This window comes from Pelodiscus sinensis, chromosome 10, assembly GCF_052426305.1.
Source record: "Pelodiscus sinensis isolate ZL-2025 chromosome 10, ASM5242630v1, whole genome shotgun sequence".
NCBI lineage: Eukaryota > Metazoa > Chordata > Testudines > Trionychidae > Pelodiscus > Pelodiscus sinensis.
The window spans coordinates 16,284,309-16,306,179 of NC_143061.1; the positions used below are offsets into that span (position 1 = coordinate 16,284,309).

General features: G+C 43.2%; 1 protein-coding gene across 1 annotated transcript in view; it reads right to left on the reverse strand.

Moving 5' to 3' along the window:
* Positions 1 to 289: 289 nt before the first annotated feature.
* The window catches only part of TMEM212 (transmembrane protein 212), a 73,735-nt gene continuing 52,153 nt past the window's right edge, over positions 290 to 21,871 (reverse strand). The window contains exons 5-6 of the mRNA XM_089780990.1: positions 1,959 to 2,018; positions 290 to 1,365 (exon numbers count right to left, since the gene is read on the reverse strand). Coding sequence (XP_089637116.1) covers positions 991 to 1,365; positions 1,959 to 2,018 — 435 coding nt within the window. The 3' untranslated portion in view covers positions 290 to 990. The remainder of the gene's footprint in view (positions 1,366 to 1,958; positions 2,019 to 21,871) is intronic.

Below are 21,871 nucleotides of genomic sequence, written 5' to 3' on the forward strand. Positions count from 1 at the left end.
GTAGTCATGTTAGTCTGGATTTGCAAAAGCGACAAGGAGTCCTGTAGCACCTTATAGACTAACAGAGCATTGGTGCATAAACTTTCATGGGCAAAGACCCATTTCATCAGATGCATGTAGTGGAAATTTATACCTGCCTCTGGAAATTTCCACTACATGCATCTGACGAAGTGGGTCTTTGCCCATGAAAGCTTATGCTCCAATGCATCTGTTAGTCTATAAGGTGCTACAGGATTCCTTGTCACTTTAAACCAAGTTTATCGCCTGCAACCTTTCATTAGGCTTGTTGCCTTTTAATGACCATTGATGTGACATGAATTGAGGTGTGATTCTCTTTGTTACCATAAAGTTGTCTACATTTTTCTAATGGGACAGAGGATTTGAATGTGGGTTTGAAATAAGTGGAGTGCTCCATAGTGGGGAAGGTTGAAAGGTGAGAGTAGGATTTTGGTATGGCACCTAACTGTGAAGAAGTTTGGCCTTGACTTCCAGTGCTGTCTGTACATTAGCCTTGAGTCTTCCCATGCTTTTCTGGAGAGTCCCCAGTAAATGTATGCACAGAGTAGGGTTGATACACCATTCATGATGATTATTTTTTATATCTTATCTTGCTATTCCCATAATAGGGCTGTGTCTTTATAGCTTTTTATACACTGTAGCCAGCCAGAATGTCAGTCTTAAAAGAAGAGCGAATTTAACAACTTCCAATCCAATGCTCTGATCTGACTCGCATTAAAGTCGAAGTAAAGATTCTCCTTGATTTCAGGGGGTGTTGAACCCGACCATCACAGCCTCTTGATGCATATGCTAAAAGCACAAAGGAGGCACAGGGCACATACTTATCTTGTCTGAACATATGCAAATATGGAATAGTTCTATTTTCTTTAGTGGAATTATTGAAGTGTAAATCTAGTGCGAGTGAGTCGAGGATCTGGCCTACACTGGAGCAGGTCTGACTTTCCATTAGGTAAAAGGAAGTGGTAGTCACAGCTACAGTGTTACTGGCAGTAATCCACCTTCCCCATCATGATTAAAGCTCACATTTAAATGTCCAAATTGGAGCAGTCTTGCAATGAGCTTGACCACAAAAACCAAAGAAGCACAAAACATGACAAAACTTGAGCAAAGGTCTAGTATTTGTAGAACTAGATGGTACCACTCGTAGTGCAATGGGTCCTTGCAAAGAGACAAAAATTCCTGGTAGGGAAAAGGGAACAAAACTACATAACCGAGATAGCTGGTTCCTGAAATCCCAGCAAATGAATAGTAGCAGTACGGACCAAGCAAGATGGAGGTGATGGCAACAGCAAATTGAACTGGGGAGCCCATGATACTCAATATGCCAAAGGTGAAGCTAGCTTCCCACTGAAATTGAGACAGAAACATACTATTACTCTTTTTACTGATGGTAGAAAAAAATCAAATAAAAAGTTTTAACTAAAGAGGGTGAGAGATTTCCTATGATTTCACTTTTTATATTCTATCCACGAATGAGACCAGAATAAGAAACATATTGGAGGGGGAAATAAGTGCAATAAATATCATATATGCCAGTTGCTAAAAAATGGGTTGTGGATGCTTTACAGGGAAGATATAAGCAGTGAAACCATTTTTTTTTTTTGCTAAAAAATACTAGAATAAATGAGCACAAATGTATTTTATTTCTGCATTTGTCATAGAAGTAATTTACAGTGGACAGCCTTAACTTCCAATCTTAGACACTAACAAAAATCCCCATTGTGAAGATAGGAAGTAACTCTGGAACTAGTAGAATCACCAAGGTGGTAGAACATTTAAAATTTGTTCACTTTAAGGCCCTGCACAGTTAATTTGTTCCACTGCTTTAGTAGCAAAATATGTTTTTTCCTCCTGAACATATAATCTGGATTATCTCTGCACCCCCCACCCCAATGTCTCTGCTGTATTTGACACCATCCTAAATAATTACATAAGCTTACAAGTGATCTTTGTGTTCGTTCTCTGTCAGCCAAAAGGATAAGTACACCAGCAATAACAGCCTGTGGATGGAGGAAACAAGACAATTACACTCATGATACTTCATAACATTAGGACTGCATCTACACTGGCATGATTTTGTGCAAATACTTTTAACGGAAGAGTTTTTCTGTTAAAAGTATTTGCGCAAGAGAGCGTCTATACTGGCATGTGCCTTTGCGCAAAAGATTTGCTTTTGCGCAAAAGCGTCCGTGCCAGTGTAGATGCTCTCTTGTGTAAGAAAGCTCCGATGGCCATTTTAGCCATCAGGCTTTCTTGCGCAAGAAATTGATGCTACCTGTCTACACTGGCCTCTTGCACAAGTGTTCTTGTGCAAGAGGACTTATCCCTGAGCGGGAGCATCAGAGTATTTGCGCAAGAAGTACTGATTTTGTATATTTCAACATCAGTGTTCTTGCGCAAATACTCGCGGCCAGTGTGGACAGGTGGCAAGATTTTGCGCAAAAGTGGCCACTTTTGCAAAAAATCTTGCCAGTGTAGATGCAGCCTACTAGTAATTTAAACTCTGAAATGTTTTGCAAACATTTTAATCATTATCACAACTTGATGGGCCAAATTCTGCCTTAATTAATATGCATTAACTCTGCACAGCTCCTACTGGGGTTGTACAGGTATAGCTGAGAGTAGCAATTGAACTAAGTTTGACTGTATGTCAGTGGTGGGCAACCTACAGCCCAAAGGTTTTATGTGTCACCACAGGACATTTTGTTTATCGTTTCTCACACAGGGTTGCCAAATTCTTCTAGTTTTTATTTGTGTCGTTTTTTTCCTACTGGTATTACAAATGTGACACACGCGTAAAGCAAGGGCATGTGAAGTGATGTGCATGCTGATAGCACACAACAACGTGAGAGCTGTGCACTCTGTCTGCATCCAATCAAAGCACTGCTATGGTTCAGCCGGCACACCCTGCAAATGCTAGGTAGGCAGGCACAGTTAGCAAAGCTACCCTGTCCTGGGAGACTGTCTTGGTTACTACAGTGAAGGAGGACCACTCATACAGCCCACTCACTAGCCTAGATTGCTCCTCACTGCTGTATGTAGTGGTGGTGATTTGGGAACTCTGTACAGTCTATGAATTCTGGTTGATATTATGAAGTTGTTACTGTGAAAATTACTGTATAATCAAACACCTCTATTTATATGTGGAATCCACCATGACCTGATAGCGTTTAGTGCAGTGGTCCCCAACCTTTAGAGGCTCCCAGGCACCCAGGAGGAGGGGCCACTCACATGCCGGGCGCCCGGGGGCGGGGCCGCGCGTCTGGGGGCACGCCAGGGGACTGGGATGCCCTTGCACCCGGCGCCGGCGTGTGCCCTAGGGCCGAAGCTGGGCCCGCCCGAGCGCCTTGTGCCGTGGGCCCGGAGCCGGCGCTGCTGCCCAAGCCACGCGCCTGGGGCTGGCACCGGCGCCGCTCGAGCACCGCGCGCCCGAGCGCCCGCATGTGCCCCGGGGCTGGGGCCGCCCGAGCGCCGCGCACCCAGTGTCGGTGCGTGTTGCGCGCCTGGGGCCGACGCCTCTCTTGCGCCAGAGGCGGGGCCGGCCCAGGTTGTCGGCGGGCGCACACGAATGTCCCGGCGGGCGCCATGGTGCCCGTGGGCACCGCGTTGAGGACCACTGGTTTAGTGCATATCTGTGTGATTGTGGACAGTAGAGAGTTGTTAACCCTAATCACTGTACTCCATGCAATGGGTATGCTAACAAGGTTGGTTGAAGTTAGGAGAATCAGTATTCTCCAACTCATCAATTGGAAATTGATGAGAAAGACCTGGAAGGTTATGCTGAATGTCCCTTGATATTAAGAGGCACTACTCCATTTATGTTAAATATATCAGCAATGAACTTGACTCTCTGTGTTCAACTTCTTGTCAGCCCATGAATCTTAGCCTTGTCTATATTTTTGCTCCTCATAATATAGTGTTGGTTAAATAGAACCACCAAAGAAAAATGTGCCTGAAACAAGAATCTGAATGTCAGATTAAAAATGGCATAATCTGGGCTCTCATTGCTGATACAGAACATAAGAAAGGCCATAAAGTGTCAGACCATAGGTATCCTGTCTTCTAACAGTGGACAATGTCAGATGCCCCAGAGGAAATGAACAGAACAGGGACTCATCAAGCAATCCCTCTTCTGTCACCATTCCCTGCCTCTGGCAGAGGCTAGGGACACCATTCCTACCTATCCTGGCTAACAGCTGTTGATGGACCTAACCTCCATGAATTTATCTAGTTAATTCTTGAACCCTGTTAATGTCCTGGTCTTCACAACCTCTTCTGGCAAGGAGTTTCACAGGCCAACTATGCGATATGTGAACAAAATCTTCCTTTTGTTTTTTTTTAAACTGCTACAGGTTGTACCTCCCTTAACTGGGACTCTATGGTCCAGCAACATCTGTGGTCCATGGAGCTCCAGCTTAGGGAGCCATAGCCAGGCAGACAGCAGCACATCTTAGCTGGAGTCCTAGCTGGGGGTAGCACTCGCCATGTTGGGAGCGACCACCCCTCATTCAGCAAAACCCATTGTTCGGGACCAGCCAGGGTGTCGGATGAGGGAGGTCCAACCTGTACTTATTAATTTCATTTGGTAACCCCTAGTTCTTATTTACTTATTCCCATAATATAACTTTTCCTTATTCTCTTTTTCGATACCAGTCATGATTTTATAGACCTCTATCATATCCCCCTCTTTTGTAAACTGAAAAGTCCAAGTCTTTTTAATCTCTCTTCATATGGGACCCGTTCTAAACCCCTAATCATTTTTGTTGCCCTTTTCTGAACCTTTTCTAATGCCAATATATCTTTTTTGAGATGAGGTGACCACATCTGTACGCAGTAGTCAAGATGTGGGTGTACCATGATGTTATATAGAGGCAATAAGATATTTTCTGTCTTATTCTCTATCCTTTTTTAATGACTCCTAACATTCTATTTGCTTTTTTGATTGCCGCCGCACACTGAGTGGATGTTTTCAGAGAACTATCCACAATGACTCCAAGATCTCTCTCTTGAGTAGTTTTAGCTAAATTGGGGATTCATTTATAGATGGGATTATATGTATAGGTGGGATTATTTTTTCCAATGTGCATTACTTTACATTTATCAACATTACATTTCATTTGCCATTTTGTTGCCCACTCACTTAGTTTTGTAACAACTTTTTGAAGCTCTTCACAGTCTGCTTTGGTTTTAACTATCTTGAGCAGTTACTTAGCATCTGCAAATTTTGCCACTTCACTGTTTACCCCTTTCTCCAGATCACTTATAAATAGGTTGAATAGGATTAGTCCCAGTACAGACTTGGGGACCACCACTAGTTACTTCTCTTCATTTTGAAATCTTACCATTTATTCCTATCCTTTGTTTCCTGTCTTTTTAAACAGTTATCAGTCCATGAGAGGACTTTCTCTTTTATCCCATCACAACTTACTTTACTTGAGAGCCTTTGGTGAGGGGCCTTGTCAAAGGCTTTCTGGAAATCTAAATACACTATATCTACTGGATTCCCCCTTGTCCACATCTTTGTTGGCCCCCTCAAAGAACTCTAATAGATTAGTAAGACATGATTTCCCTTTATAGAAACCATGTTGACTTTTGCTCAACAAATTATGTTCTTCTATGTGTCTGCCAATTTTATTTTTTATTATTGTTTCAACTAATTTGCCCAGTACTGACGTTAGACTTACTGGTCTGTAATTGCTGGGATCACCTCTAGAGCCCTTTTTAAATATTGGCGTCACATTTAGCTATCTTCCAATTATTAGGTACAGAAGCTGATTTAAAGGATAGGTTACAAACCAGTAAATAGTTCCGCAATTTCACATTTGAGTTCTTTCAGAACTCTTGGGCAAATGCCATCTGGTCCCGGTGACTTGTTACTGTAAGGTTTATCAATTTGTTCCAAAACCTCTTCTAATGACTCTCAGGTTTGGGACTCTCCCTAACATCCTAAGCTGTGAAGTCCTAAGCAAGGAATTCATTTAGTTTTTCCACAATGACCTTATCGTCTTTGAGTGCTCCTTTAGCATCTCAATTGTCCAAGGGCTCCACTGGTTATTCAGCAGGCTTTCTGCTTCTGATGTACTGACAAACATTTTGCTATTTTTGATTTTTTTTTGGCTAGCTGTTTTTCAAACTTCTTTTTGACTTTTCTTATATTTTTACATTTAATTTGACAGTTTATGCTCCTTTCTATTTTCCTCACTAGGATTTAACTTCCACTTTTTAAATTATGCCTTCTTGTCTCTCACTGCTCCTTTTACTTGGTTGTTAAACCGTGGTGGCAGTTTTTTGGTTCTCTTACTGTGTTTTTTAATTTGGGGTATACATTTAAGTTGGGCCTCTATTATGGTGTCTTTGCAAGCTGCATGGAAATTTTTAAGGAATTTTACTTTTGTCACTGTACCTTTTACTTTCTGTTTAACTAACCTCCTCATTTTTGTGTAGTTCCCCTTTCTGAAATTAAATGCCACAGTGCTGGGCTGCTGAGGTGTTTTTCCCACCATAGGGATGTTAAATTTTATTACATTATGGGCACTATTTCCAAGCAGTTCAATTACATTTACCACTGGGACCAGATACTGCGTTCCACTTAAGAATAAATCAAGAATTACCTCTCGTTCTACGGGTTCCAAAACCAGCTGCTCTAAGGAGCCATCATTTAAGATATCAAGAAATTTTACCTCTGCATCCCATCCTGAGGTGACATATACCCAGTCAGTATAGGGATAGTTGAAATCCCCCACTATTATTGAAAGTTTTTTATTTTGATATCCTCTCTAATTTCCCTTAGCATTTCATAGTCACTATCACTATCCTGGTCAGGTGGTCAATGATATATCTCTACTGTTATATTCTTATTATTAGAGCATGGAATTACTACCGATAGATATTCTATAGAACCTTTTGGTTCATTTAAGACTTTAACGTCATTGGTTCTACATTTTCTTTCACATATAGTGCCAATCCCCGACCAGCATAACCTGTCCTGTCCTTCCAGTATATTTTGTTCCCTGGTATAACGGTGTCCCATTGATTGTCCTCATTCCACCAAATTTATCAATATCCTCCTTTAACACAAGGCACTCTAGTTCACCCATTTTATTATTTAGACTTCTAGCATTTGTGTATAAGCACTTTAAAAATGTGTCAATGTTTATCTGTCTGCCATTTCCTGATGTGTTAAACTCTTTTTCATTTGATTGTTGATTCATATGAGAGATGAATGTATCAACAAGTTTGAAAACCCAGAACCCTGAACAATATAGTCTGGTGGTTTGTTTCCCATTTCTGGTATGTTAAATATTTTAAGACTTAGATTTTCATTTTCCATGGCACTTTGTATTTGAAATGTTTGATATGGGGAATTTGAAAATACTTCTGCTGAGGCCAAGCCTGAAATTATAATCTTGGCATAACCATAATATAAAGTTCTCATGGATAAAAGCAGAAACATCTGGAGTCATCAGTGGTAGTTGGCTAAATTAATCAGAAGAAAAGCCACAAACGGGGATCCTACAAGGCTCTAGCCAGCGTAAATTATGCTACAAAATAAGAGTGCTATTAAGAGCAATTGTAATACCAAGGCCCTACTATAAAATGAGGGCCAAACCTTTTCACAATCTTCTTTGCCAACTGAGAGGGCTTCAATTTACACTTAATGCACATGTGGCTGGTGGAAAAAGAAAAAAAACCCTGAAGATGGATGAAAGCAGGGGTGGGATTATACATCATGCTGGTTTAGCTCCAGGCAGATATTTAAACTAGTAGACGATCAGTTTCCAGTTGGTTTTAAACACTCTGGCAAGAAATGTTACTTTCTATCCCAAAGTTTAAAATGCCATAACATTGCAGTTTTTTAAGCCCTGCCATTTTTTCCCCTTAATGCAGAATGCTGAGAAAAATCTGGATTAATAATCCAATCCAATATGTAGCCGGGGAGATTCTTTCCATTAACTAAGTGAAGATTTATTTGTAAAGGCATGTCTCAGCATGGTACAGCCTAACTCCAGAAACAGACTGCCACCTAGCAGAATGTTCAGAACTCAAGAATTTGGTGCTTAGCCACCTATCTCCCCAGTCACTGCATGGGATCATATAAGCACTAAATATGGGTGGTGAAGAATCCTGTGATATGAGTATTGCTCTGCCTAACAAGATTTTCAATACCAGTCAGGAACTGTAAGTGATAGAATCATGAGTTTTTGTGAAAAAAAACCCATGTTCTATATATTTGTTAGTCTCTGTGGTGCCACATGACCAGAGTTCCCTCTAAGCTGCATGGCAGCTCAGGTGAGCCCTGAGCCTCTGACTGGGTGGGGCTGATTAATCACCTGTGAAGCGGAGCTACAGTTTAGAGGGAACACTGCTCAGGACCACTCGTTTTTAAAATTGCAAACTAACATGGCTACCTACCGCCTGAGACTTTTTAAGTGATAGGAAACTAGTCAGCTTCTGTGTACCAGTGTTTGCCCGAAACAATTGCACTACAGTATTATACCACGCTCACCTGTTGCAGCTTCTACATTTTAAAGCCCATTATTCAGTTAAGTGCAGGAGAAAGAAAAAAGAATCATATTCCTCTCCTTCTGGAATTCCTCCTTGGCCCTAGGCCACTGAACTGTTCATGCTGCCTCCTGACAGTCAATGGAAAGAGAGAATGGTGAGTCTGATTTCCCACCATACTGTGTAATCTGTATTTGTGATCAGTCTGTGTTCTTCCTGAAGGGACATCCCTATGCACATGCACTAAGCACCAGACAATTCTCCATGGGCTGCCCATCAGTGAAAAACCTTTCTACAGAGTGAACTTCCCTGGTCCGGCACTCTCTGGTCCAGCAACATCCGTGGTCCGGCATCATTTAAGTTAGCCAGATGATCACAGCCATGATCAGTGGACAACTTTCCCATGGTCCCATAAAGTTTGCTTAGACCCTCCAGTCCAGGGCCTCAGTGTTCTGTGCTGTCATTGAGCTTTAATTTACCCCTAAATGTCTTCTAAGAGCCCAGTAGCAGTGGAAGTGTTGGTAATGCTAATAGACAATATTGACCTTCTGTGGTTCAGTACGTTCTCTGGTTTGCCACCAGTCCAGAGGGTGCCGGACTAGAGAGGTTCAACCTGTACCACTATCAGCTCAACTTCCCTTCCTCATCCTTCACTGCACATGCACCCTGTCTGGCCTGATCCTCCCCTTCCAAATGCCAAGAACCCACCAAAATGGTACACTTCCCATGACTTTACCTTACCCCCCCTCTTTTGTCAAACCTATCCATAGCACCATATTTCTTTCATGTTACCAGCCCTTACCTGCCCTTCTGTGTGTCTATTCCATCCCCCTCACACTATCATCTTTATGCATCGAGTCACCTCCCAGCACCTCCTGCAAGCAGTCCTTCCTGGTCCATTGAACCAGTCTGCCTATTACAGTTCTGTTGCCATTTGGTCAGACTCGGCCGTAAGTGCAAGGCTAAAATAGAGATGGATGATCCCTGTCTCAGCACATCCTACCAAACAGGGCCCTTACCATGGCAGAATGCCTGGGATATCCTGTGACAGCTTCTACCAGGCTTGGGAAATGCAAATACGCCTGGTGGTTTGCACTGAACAACCTCTTAACGCACCATACCCCAATCACTGGGCGCTCGAGTTGGGGCTCTCAAGCCTTCCAGGCTCTCCATAGAGCACAGCTGGAAGAATGGATGTCCTGGGATGAGCTTCCAATGCCTGTGGCTCAGAGACTGCCCCACCATGTGGGCATCCAGACCTCTGGGACAGCTGATTGCCGCAGCCTGCTGAGTGACCTGCTCTGACAGTCAGGCAGACTGGGGAGCCTGCTGGCCCAGGAGTTTGGAAGCTCAAGGGAAGTCCTTGTGATGCAGCTGCCAAGAAGCCACAGACCCTGGAAGTCCTGGCAGCAGATTGTGAAGCTGATGTGAGTCCTGTCAGTTTCACTACTGCTCTTTCAGCAGCCCCAGGGTTCCATGGTGTGTATTTCATTGCGTGTGTTGGGTGTTTCCAAACCAAGCCCTTGTTGGAATTTCTGTGTCACGAAATTGGTTTCATTCGCACTTGGAACACAACCAAATTTCAAAAAGTGGAAAAATCCCGTCAACCAGAAATTCCGAGTTTCAGCCAGCTCTACCTAGCACTCACTCTCTGTCTTTGTACTTTAGGATGAATGATAATGGATCAATGGGCAGGGACAAACATTAGCAACATGAAGAATTCTTTTTATATAGTATCGTGACCATTCACAGTGAAATGAGTAAGCTTACTCATATATGTAATAACCTAGGGTATGTCTACACTACAAAGTTAATTCGAATTAACAGATGTTAGTTCGAATTAACTTTGATAGGTGCTACACTAGCGCTCCGCTAGTTCGAACTTAATTCGAACTAGCGGAGCGCTTAGTTCGAACTAGGTAAACCTCATTGTACGAGGACTAAGCCTAGTTCGAACTTACTAGTTCGAATTAAGGGGTGTGTAGCCCCTTAATTCGAACTAGTGGGAGGCTAGCCCTCCCCAGCTTTCCCTGGTGGCCACTCTGGCCAACACCAGGGAAACTCGTATGCCCCCCTCCCAGCCCCGGACCTCTTAAAGGGGCACGGGCTGGCTACGGTGCCTGTGCCAGGTGCAAGCCTGCCAGCACCCAGCTAGCAGACCCTGCACTTGGCACGGCTTGAGCCAGCCACCCGATGCCCCCCAGCCCTCCCCCTCTTCTCGGGACCAGGCTGACGGCTCCCGGGAGCTTGCCCGGGACCGCAAGAGGCGGGCACCCACCTGGTCTAGTGCGGACATCGTGGACCTTGTCCACGACCTCCGCACTAGGCACAGGAAAATGGCCGTCTAGGGCAGGATAGCTGCCAGCCTGGCCACCCAGGAGCAGGTGTGCATGAAAATCAAGGTGGTCCACTGAGACCCCCGACCCTGAGCCCTGAGCTTACAATGGCCGTACTGGGTCAGACCAAAGGTCCATCTAGCCCAGTAGCCTGTCTGCCGACAGCGGCCAACCCTAGGGACCCTGGAGGGGATGGACCGAAGACAGTGACCAAGCCATTTGTCTCGTGCCATCCCTCTCCAGCCTGCCACAAACTTTGGGCAGGGACACCACTCCTACCCCCTGGCTAATACCACTCCATGGACCCAACCTCCATCACTTTATCTCACTTCTCTTTAAACTCTGTTCTAGTTCTAGCCTTCACAGCCTCCTGCAACAAGGAGTTCCACAGGTTGACTCTTTGCTTTGTGAAGAAGAACTTTCTGTTACTAGTTTGAAGCCTGCTACCCATTCCTTTCCTTTGGTGTCCTCTAGTCCTTCTTTATGGGAACTAATGAAGAACTTTTCTTGATGCACCCTCTCCACCCCACTCATGCTTTTATAGACCTCTATCCTATCCCCCCTCAGTCTCCTCTTTTCTACACTGAAAAGTCCCAGTCTCTTTAGCCTCTCTTCATATGGGACCTTTTCCAAACCTCTGATCATTTTAGTTGCCCTCCCCTCTCCCACCCTCTCTCTTCCCCTCTCCCACCTCCTTTTCCCAGTCTCCCCCAGTTTTGTTCAGTAAAGAGAGATTCTATTTTTGACCACACGTTTTCTTTATTTTGTACATCAGGAAGGGAGGCTAGGGAAGGGTAAGTGGAAGGAGGTGAGGGAGGAATGGGGTACGAGCCCCTGATGGGGAGGACTGGGCTGGCTCTGTGGGCTTCTGGGGGTGGAAGCTCTCCTGCAGCCCCCCAATTGCCCCCTCTCCCCAGATGGCAGCCTGCGGCAAGTGCAGCCGGTCTGATGGCCGAGTGCTGTGATGTGCCCAGTGTGGGCACTCAGGGCACTCCAAGCCAGGACTGCTTTGCAAGTGGGAAACCCCCTGAGAACTGTCTGTCCGGGGTGGGGGTCGGGTCCCTTTAAGCACAACCCTTGGCTAGCCTGAGGCAGCAGCTCCACGCTCTAACTCCTCATCTGATGCCCTGCCGGCACTGCTTCCGGCCATCCTTAACCCCGGTTCAGGGTCCACTTAACGTAGACATGCTAGTTCGAATTAGCAAAACGCTAATTCGAACTAGTTTTTTAGTCTGGATCCGTTAGTTCGAATTAGCTTAGTTCGAATTAACTAATTCGAACTAAGTTAGTTTGAATTAGCGCTGTAGTGTAGACATACCCCTATTTATTCACTAAACTAACAATGGCATTACAAGCTCCAGGACTTGGAACCATGGTGTTCCCTCTAGTTTTAAACTAAACTCCCTCTTGAAGGCAATGAGAAGTTCTACTTAAAAACAGATGACATAACATAGTTCTTCATTAATGCATGGGGATAATGAGGTGAGGCAAAGTTGAAAGTTTAAATTCAGAGGTTTGGATAAGATGGGATCTATATCCGTGCCACCCTTATTTTCATTTTCTAAATCAAACAGTTCTGTTGGACTACACCTCTTTGTGGAATGTACCAGGTCAAAAAAGACTTTAGCAGCTGATGAAGTGGACATAATATCATCCCTAAACAAATTATGGTAGTAGAAACATCATCTATACACATTAATCCTGTCAAGTGACATGTTTTCAGTAAAGCAGTGTCCAAAACTGCAATTAAATACTGGTGGAAGAACTAAGCTTGAGGATCACAGAACACAATTCAACCAGTTCTAGTGTATGATTTTAATGTAATTAATATTTGGATCCTAACATTTATGGGACATCAGTAACACTCAAAAACTTCAGCAAATCAAGGCGCTCATCGTAACAGATTTTTAACTGAGAATCTATTTGCCTCTTTTCTGGTAAATGAAGTTGAAACTATTCCTCCTGAGCCAGGGGAATTGAAGCAAAACTCCAAGTCCTCATCCCTTTTATAGCTCTTTCCTCAGGGCTGGATTATAATTATTCAAACAATCACAAAACCAAAAGCAGATCAACTGAAAAAACACAGGGCAATAATCCCCAGAGAAGTTCCCCACACTGAAACCAGCTAGTAGGGGAGAAGACCATTCTTCCCTGTCATTCCCCTTTTAACTCAGCTTCCCCTTCCTTTCACAATACACCCAAGTAGCAATGGAACCAGGCTGGAACTTCTTCCCCTTTATAGGTGCAGTCTCTGTACTTTGTTACAAAACTCTGCCCTAACATACACAGTATGCAGTGAGCTGACCTCAGTGGGGATGCATGAGGACAGTGTAAGCTAGAGCAGAATTTGAGTCTTAAAATATAGCGATTTCATGAGTTTGTGGCTGATTGAGTTTTTAACTCAAAAGCTTGATGCACTTGTACACATCCTCATGCATAATTTAAAATCTAAAACATAAACAGTTTTTACTAAAAGTAAAGGACATGGACCTCTGAGCAGATAATTGATGTGAGACATGAACCAAATTCTGATATCAGTTGCACAAGTATAACTCCAGTCATGTTACTTCACATTGACACTGCTGTAACTGAAATCCAGATTTGGCCCAGAGATGAAGAATTTTAGTTTGGCTAGCAAAGAGAAATTGTGAGAGTCAAGTATCCTGAAACAATAAACATTTTACTATTGATTGCAAAGTTAAATCTTATTGAGGAGTTGCAAGGAGCTCCTGTGTTTAATTTTATGTTGAATACAGAGTTTATATTACTGTAATAGGAGACAAATTCAAAAATGGTTTACTTTTCTTAGAATTTCAGTAACTTCACTAATTTATTTTCCCTGCCTGCTAACATTTTTGTTGTGGCCTACCAAAGTTCCGTTCCAGATGGGGCAGGCAATTCGAACACTCCATCCAGCAAACCAAGGCTTATAAGAAAAAACGGGAAAGAAAGCAAAAATTCCAGAGAAAATGCTTATAATCCCAAAGGTAGTAAGTATCCCTCCAGTAGCCTCATATAGGGTCTTTGTTTTCATTGTGAGTCTCTCTTTCTCTCTCTCCTTCTTCTTGATTCACATAAGGCTTAGTAACCAGAGCTTAGTCAAACACACTTCATTATAAACAGAAGTTTCTGAGAAACCGTAGTCATGATGCATGAAGATTGTGTATCTACCGTGACAAAACATTATTCTAGTTAATGTAAATTAGCCCTACATAGCCACAAATATAATAAAAAAGGCTCCTAATGTGCCTGATAATATAATATAGTTTTATTTAAAAAAATAATCCCAGTCCACTTTCAGATGCAGAAAAAGCCATTTAGTGATTTTGAATTACTTCTTCATCTGTCTTCCCATGAGGAGTGACCACTTCCTAGTCTGTGGAAAGCCAATAATTTGCTGACGGCACTATAGTCATCGTTTCCTATTCTGACTAGTTTATTAGAGCCAACGCTAAAGCCAATATCCTTTGTGTCCAATACGTCATCATATGCATATGTCTCTGTATGTGGCCATGCTCACCACTAGCAAGAGTTATTTATGACACAAAGTTTGTGTCAAGAAATTTTCATTGGGAGTTTTGTTTGTTTCTGTTTTAAAATCAAGTGCACTGCGCAGTTCATTTTGTTAGCTATCAATCCTCCTCCTCCCTCTGCCCCCCCCAAAACCAGGCAGATAATTTTAGTTCCAAGCATGGGACTCAAGAGGGACTTAGGAAGGTTTGGGGCCTGTTCCTGCTGCCACTGAACTAAGAGAAGAATGGTCATTAACTGCAATTGGAGCAAGACTTGTGATAGCCACAAAATCAACAGCACTTACTGAACAGGTTCTCCCGTAGTTTTTGTACTGTGATGGCAAATATTTTGATGGAAAGAACAAAAGTAATTTTATTCGATGCACAATATTACACACAACTTCTGAGACACAACTGCCCAATGCTGAAAAAGAGCGGAACTTACTTCAAACATGTTGTCCTTGGAGAGTTTCACAGTTATATGTTTCTTCCACTAGGGTGGCATCTGTGGTTGGCCATGCTATTACATAAAGTGAGATGGGAACTATTTTTCGACCCTCCCGAGTGAGTGGATACATCTCTACCTATGTAATATGAGTTTATTTGTGACCAGAACAGACAGAAAGTTCAGGGCCACCACTTGTGTCCACTGGGCCCAGCAAAAGCCAGATGGGCTGCAAAACATCCCTTGTGGCTCTGGAATTCTTAAACTGGCAATATATTGGCCCTAGCTACTCTAATCAATATCAGCTGGTAACTATCAATTGGCTGTTAACCAGCTGAGAATAAAAGGATATCCAGCTATTCAGGAACTACGCAGGAGAAGGGGGCATGGCAGTTCTGTGTCACTGGAGGACTTCCCCATTTTGGGAGTATTCTGAGATGGCAAGACGTGAGGAGATTCCAGTTGTCATGGCTGCAGCTGTGTGAATAAGCTGGAACAGGCTAGCCTAGAGAATCTAGGCCTGGAAAGTCAAGGTGGCATGGGACACAATCCTCCACACAATGCGTTGTTGTAGACCCCAGTACCCAGATGACCTTAAGGCTAAGAGCAGCTTCAGTAACTGTATAGCTAGGCATGAGTGCAAAGCCTCAATCTTGACTTCGAATTTATGTCTTTGATTGTTTTCACCATGTTAATATCCCTGGATAAGTCTGGGGTTCTTTGGCACTTAATTGATCTATGGATTGTCACCATAGGATTTTAAAAGTGTATTTATTCTTACAAAGATTGGCTGTCTTTATGAAATATTATCCAATCTACCATTTTAATTAAATTACAATTAGCAGGCCTTGTAATTGTTTTAAATATGCACAGTCTGTCTTCTCTTAGATTAATTTAAATCTCTGTTCTCCTAGCAAGTCAATAAAGTGAAACATGGAAAATTATATGTTACTGGCTCTATTAGGAATGCAACTTGCAAGATGACTTCACGGTCTTGAATGACAACATAAGCATGCCAGATGCTCAAAGTGTGTGACCCCTTTAGAGACTTAGAAAGATCATAGACTGCTTTAAAATGTAATTTCCTGCATATAGAGTGAAGAAAGAGAGCCTAGCAGCTTATGCTTCCCAGTTAGGGCAGTGTGAATGTCTTAATAACAAATCAGAGCTCTGATCTCCTTTTTGGCTGTATGTTTCCAATACACACTTTAATGCCTTTCTCATGACTGGAATGGTTAACATTGCTTATTGTTACGTGGTAATCAAGGTTGTATTTCTTTCCCTGATTAAGCAAGACCTTTGCACAGTAGCTTGCAAAGAATGTAGTCCTTGGTCTGATTCATGCTTTGACTTTTACTGAATCTTTTATCTGGAGGTTAAAGCATCCTGGCATGTCAGTAAAGGAGATAAGAGCACAGTGTGAAAACTGGGCAGTATTGACTCCCGCAGTGTCCTTTCAGCAGCTTCTGTTCTGTGGGCATGAGAAAATCAGTATCTTTCGGAGCTCAGCTATCTGCAGTAGGGGATCTGGGACCAGAGTGGTGGCTTCGTACTAGTGCCTTTGTCTCTATTCATCACTACCATGCAGATCCCTGGGACTGGCGGGTTTCAGTAGTCAGGCCTTCTGCCCACATTGTTGCTTTCCCTCATAGACTTGAACCTCACCTTCCTTGCCCTTTAAGGAGTGGGAGTTTTTGTGGGGGAATCAAATGACCTTTGTCTCTAATGAAAGTGTTTCCCCAAACAAAATCCATCTAAGAGCATTTTGTACACTCAGTTCTACCTCCCCTACCCAGATGCCTACATATTCATGCATGTAACATGGTACAAATCTGCCGCTTTCCAGGAGAGGCATGGAGCTAGATTAGGAAGGGAGCCATTCATGGATTTGTTTTGAGAACCCCAGAGGATGCTATTGTCCTGGAAATGTACTAGTAGTGATGGAGCAGAAACTGTGCAATAGTGGCCATGACCTAATGAGACCAGTGCCATACTGGTAGCACCGGTGATACAAAGGTTTGTCTAGAAGAGAAAGTAAAGTTTACATTTTACACAATCAAATTATGACTGAATAAGGACTGAGAACTGTTGTCTCACGACAAAGGCCATCGTCCCTTTCTTAGTATTCACATCTCACCATCAACTGCTGGGAGTGAGCCACAGTCACCCTGACTAAAATGGCCTCATTAACACTGGTCCTACACTTGATAAGTAACTTCCTTCTTTTGATCTATTTGATCTCCATGCATCTGACAAAATGGTTTTTACCCATGAAAGCTTATGCTCAAATAAATCTGTTAGTCTCTGAGCCCTGATCTACACTAGGGAGTTATTTCGAAATAACAAATCCTGCTTTCCACGAGGAATAACTCTTATTTCGAAATAGCGGTAGTGTAGACACTCAACTGCTGCTATTTCGAAAAAACTCCTCCCCAGAGTCATTAGTAATTACTCCCCAGTGCTTCCTGGGGCTCTAAGTCAAGGTAGCACATCCACATTGAGGGAGCCTGCCTCGGACTAATGTTGAGGCTTCCCTGTAGGGTGGACATGCTATTTTGAAATAGTTATTTTAGGAGTTGTTATTTCAAAATAATTTCCTAGTGTAGACATGCCCTAAGGTGCCATAGAACTAACACAGCTACCCCTCTGATACTGGTCTAAGCATGGTTTTGTGCCAGTTAAACTAAAGTTATTATAAAACATTCCTTTAGTAAGAACAGACACAATTTTGTGTAGAGACCAGGCTTAAGTCATCTGTTTATTCACAGAATAGTACAAGAGAACCAATGACATGACAAGCTTCTCCCATATGCCCTATCAACATGTCTTTGCCCGGCTTTCAAGAGCCCACTACCATGGTGGCCTTTTTGCCTTTCCCTTTTCTAGCTGAAATTGTCACCAAGGGCATAACTTGTATTAATTTATATGGTATTTGCCGTAATGTGGTTAGCTATCCATTAGCAATTGGCCTCTTAATTTTAATGCGGGTGGTGGCAAGTTTTGGTAACTATAGAGCTTGTTTGGATGTGAACATTTAGATCTGTATGCCTGGCAATTTAAATGAGCCAGACAGACTGGGAATATAGGGAGACAAGTGTTATAGGCTAACGAGGTCACTGAGCTTGAAAAGATGGTACACTATGAAATTGTAGCCGGAAAAGGTTTGAAGGTTCCGATACAGAAGTTTCACATGGGTGTGACTGATTTTCAGTGGTTGAAGTGAACGAAGAACCAGGACTCAGTGTGTGCGGTTAATCAGACTTTTCATAAGGTATTATAACTTCCAGTTATATCCATGATCAACACTAGGTGCTGCTATGCTGCCACTCATATGAAATATACGTTAGCAAAGGTTTAAAAAGACATTTGCAGCAGTTTCCATACTCCTGTCTAATATTATCTGCCTTCTGACTACAGTATTGGTAATCATGCTATGTTAACGCACACTAGCTTAATAAACATTTCGTTTTAGTTTTTGAAATGTCTCTCTGTATCCCAGTGTATTGCCACTATCTTGAATGCGCACACACACAGGAAACAAGCTATGATGCATATGCTCCCAAAAGTAGTACAATTAAACTACTCTAAATTTTTCAAATTGTCTTCATTCAGATACTTACTTAACCTCTGCTTCTAGATACTCTGCAACTCAAGGGAAATGACATTGTTAATGGGATGATTCTTGGAATGGACCGACTGTGCTACCAGGCCATGGAAGTTTGTTTATAGGGGAAAATATGGAAAAAAATGTTTGGCTCTCCCGGGTCTTGGGCTTTCTACTCCTACATGTTTGAGTGGGAGAAAGGACAAATCTCTAGGACGTTGACTTTCCCATGGCAACAGAAAACGGAAATGACTTTAACCCCATCTAGTGACAGATGACTCATTGTTCAGCCTACTTGCTATTTTCTAAGCATTAGAACAATACAGGGGGAGGAAAAGCCTGCCTTTTCAATATCATATTCTTAGCACATGGGCTTGTGGGAGAGGATAACTTGCTGGCTTCTGTTTTCAAAGGTCCACAAAATTTCACTATGGAGACTCTGACTATTCTTTTACTTTACAAAAAAGCCAAACACATGTGAGTGCTTTCTTTTCCTCAGCCACTAGAGGGCTAATCATAGAATCATAGACTGGAAGGGACCTCGAGAGGTCATCGAGTCCAGTCCCCTGCCCTCATGGCAGGACCAAATACTGTCTAGATCATCCCTGATAGACATTTATCTAACCTACTCTTAAATATCTCCAGAGATGGAGATTCCACAACCTCCCTGGGCAATTTCTTCCAGTGTTTGACTAGCCTGAGGGTTAGGAACTTTTTCCTAATGTCCAACCTAAACCTCCCTTGCTGCAGTTTAAGCCCATTGCTTCTTATTCTATCCCCAGAGGCCAAGATGAACAAGTTTTCTCTCTCCTCCTTATGACACCCTTTTAGATACCTGAAAACTGCTATCATGTCCCCCCTCAATCTTCTCTTTTTTAAACTAAACAAACCCAATTCATTCAGAATAGTGATAGAAATGTAGCCGTGTTAGTCTGGGGTAGCTGAAGCAAAATGCAGGACAATGTAGCACTTTAAAGACTAACAAGATGGTTTATTAGATGATGAGCTTTCGTGGGCCAGACCCACTTCCTCAGATCAAATAGTGGAAGAAAGTAGTCACAACCATATATACCAAAGGATACAATTTAAAAAAATGAACAAATATGAAAAGGACAAATCACATTGCAGAACAGGAGGGGGTTGCGGGGGGGGGGGGAGGAAGGAAGGTAAGTGTCTGTGAATTGATGATATTAGAGGTAGGGAGAGTGGGATGTTTGTGAGTTAATGGTATTAGAGGTGATAATTGGGGAAACTATCTTGGTAATGGGTAAGATAGTTCAAATGTTTGTTGAGTCCTTTTTGGAAAGTGCCAGTTATGCACCCACCTTATAGTAGCCCCATCTAAGGGTGTGTCTAGACTACTGAGTTTTGTCGACAAAAGTGGACTTTTGTCGACAAAACTATACCTGCGTCTACACTACCGCTGAATTCTGTCGACATAATGTCGACAGAACTCAGCAGTTTTGTCGACGCTGGTAAACCTCATTTTACGAGGCATAACACCTTCTGTCGACAGAGTTCTGTCGACAGAAGGTGTTATTGCCTGTAGGGTTGCGTCTAGACTACAGGGTTTTGTTGACAAAGCAGCTTGCTTTGTCGACAGAACTGAATGTGTCTAGACGCTCTATGTCGACAAAACTTCCGTCGACAAAACCCTGTAGTCTAGACGTACCCTAAGTTGTATTTACCTAGTTTATTGATAAGACTATCATGCGAGACCATATCAAACACCTTACTAAAGTCTAGGTATACCACATCCACTGCTTCTCCCTTATCCACTAATAATAGGACATTTCACATAGGATGGGAGTGGGCAATAATTTTGGAAGGAGGGCCACTTCACAAATTTTGGAAATGGCTGCGGGCCAACCCAGAAGGGGTGGGGAACTTGGGCAGAAGTGACGGAGTTGAGAACTACCCTGCCAGGAGCTTTGCTTGGCTGCAGTCCCTGCTCCCTGACTTCTTCTGGACAATGGAAGGGACCAGGAGCAGATGAGAGGTTGCTGGGGGCTAGCCCCCTTCCAGAGTTGTCTGGAGGCTTAGAATTCACATAACACAGCTGGCAGCTCCTGGCCCCACTGCTAACCTGTTGTGTGGCAGCCCATCAGCAGGCACAAGTAGGGTTGCCAGGTGTCCAGTATTCACCTGGACAGTCTGGTATTTTCGGCTTGTGTCTGGTAAAAAAATTCAAAGAATACCAGACACCTGAGATGTCTGGTATTTTCTGAATGTTTCCCCGGCCAGGAGGTGAAAATGCCGGGCACCTGGCAACTCTACAAACACTCAGCGCCCAGTCTCCCCACCCTCTGAGCCCCGCCCCCCCCAGCCCTCCGACCTCAGCCCCCATGCTTACCTGGTTTCCCAAGGCTGCTGGTACAAAATGACTGCTGGCCAAATGACCTAGGGGGAAGCAGTGCTTTCCTCTGGGTCTTAGTGCTCAACTTCTCCCCTGTTCCTATCCTTGCACTAACTCTTAAAAGGGGGACATGCTGTTTTAATGCTGTTTTATTTCAAAAATTTTTTTTTGCTCAACAACTTTGGTCTCCCCTCTCCTTTTTCCCCCCTTCAACAGAATATTTTTCCTGTTTTTTGGGGGGAGGGGGGTTCAATATTTTTGTTTCAACTATCTAGCAACCCTAGGCCCAAGGCCTTTGAATAAAAGTAGTTGAAAGGACTCTCGTGTCCCGGGCAGCTTCCAGGCAATAGGCCAGTGGGACTGAGAGTTGTGAGCCCTTTCAATTGCTTCTGTTTGAAGGGTTTGCGCCAGCCGGCACAAGCCATTTAAATAGAAGCAGTTGAAAGGGCTTGTGCATCTCCGGCTCCTAGGCAACCCGCTAGGGCAAGGGTCAGCAACCTAAGAGGTGGAATGCCGAGATGTATGGGTCCGAGTGCCAGTGATACTTTTTAAAGTCAATAAGAGTTCTACTTACAGCAGCATCATTAATACATAAATTAAGATGCAGATCTTACCATTTAGTGCAGGGGTCAGCAACCTTTCAGAAGTGGTGCAATGAGATTTAACTTATTCACGGGACTGTGTGCCGGGGGAAGGGGAGGCAAGGGCAGGCCAGGGACGGTGATATTATTTTCGGAACCATCTGCAGCTAGTGAGAATGGTTTAATTTAAATTATGAAACAGAGCAGGCATTTTAACTTTCTCATGTTAGTTTATCAAACTTCATTTAAAATAAAGTAAAATATTATGTCCAACACAAAAGGCCTTTTTGGGTCGGAGGTCACTGACCCACAGAAATGTAAGATGGGGACCACACAAGTGAGAAGAAAAAAACCACCTCCAGAAACCCCCAATGCTCACTGATGTGGCCCCAACTGAGACACCTCAGGTGCACCAGCTTCATGGGGTGAGGGGAAGGAAAAGGGGAAACAAAGGTTCAGGGCTTCCCACAGGCCAGATTGACTGTTCTGGGGTTCTGGAGTTAGTGGATTTTATGGA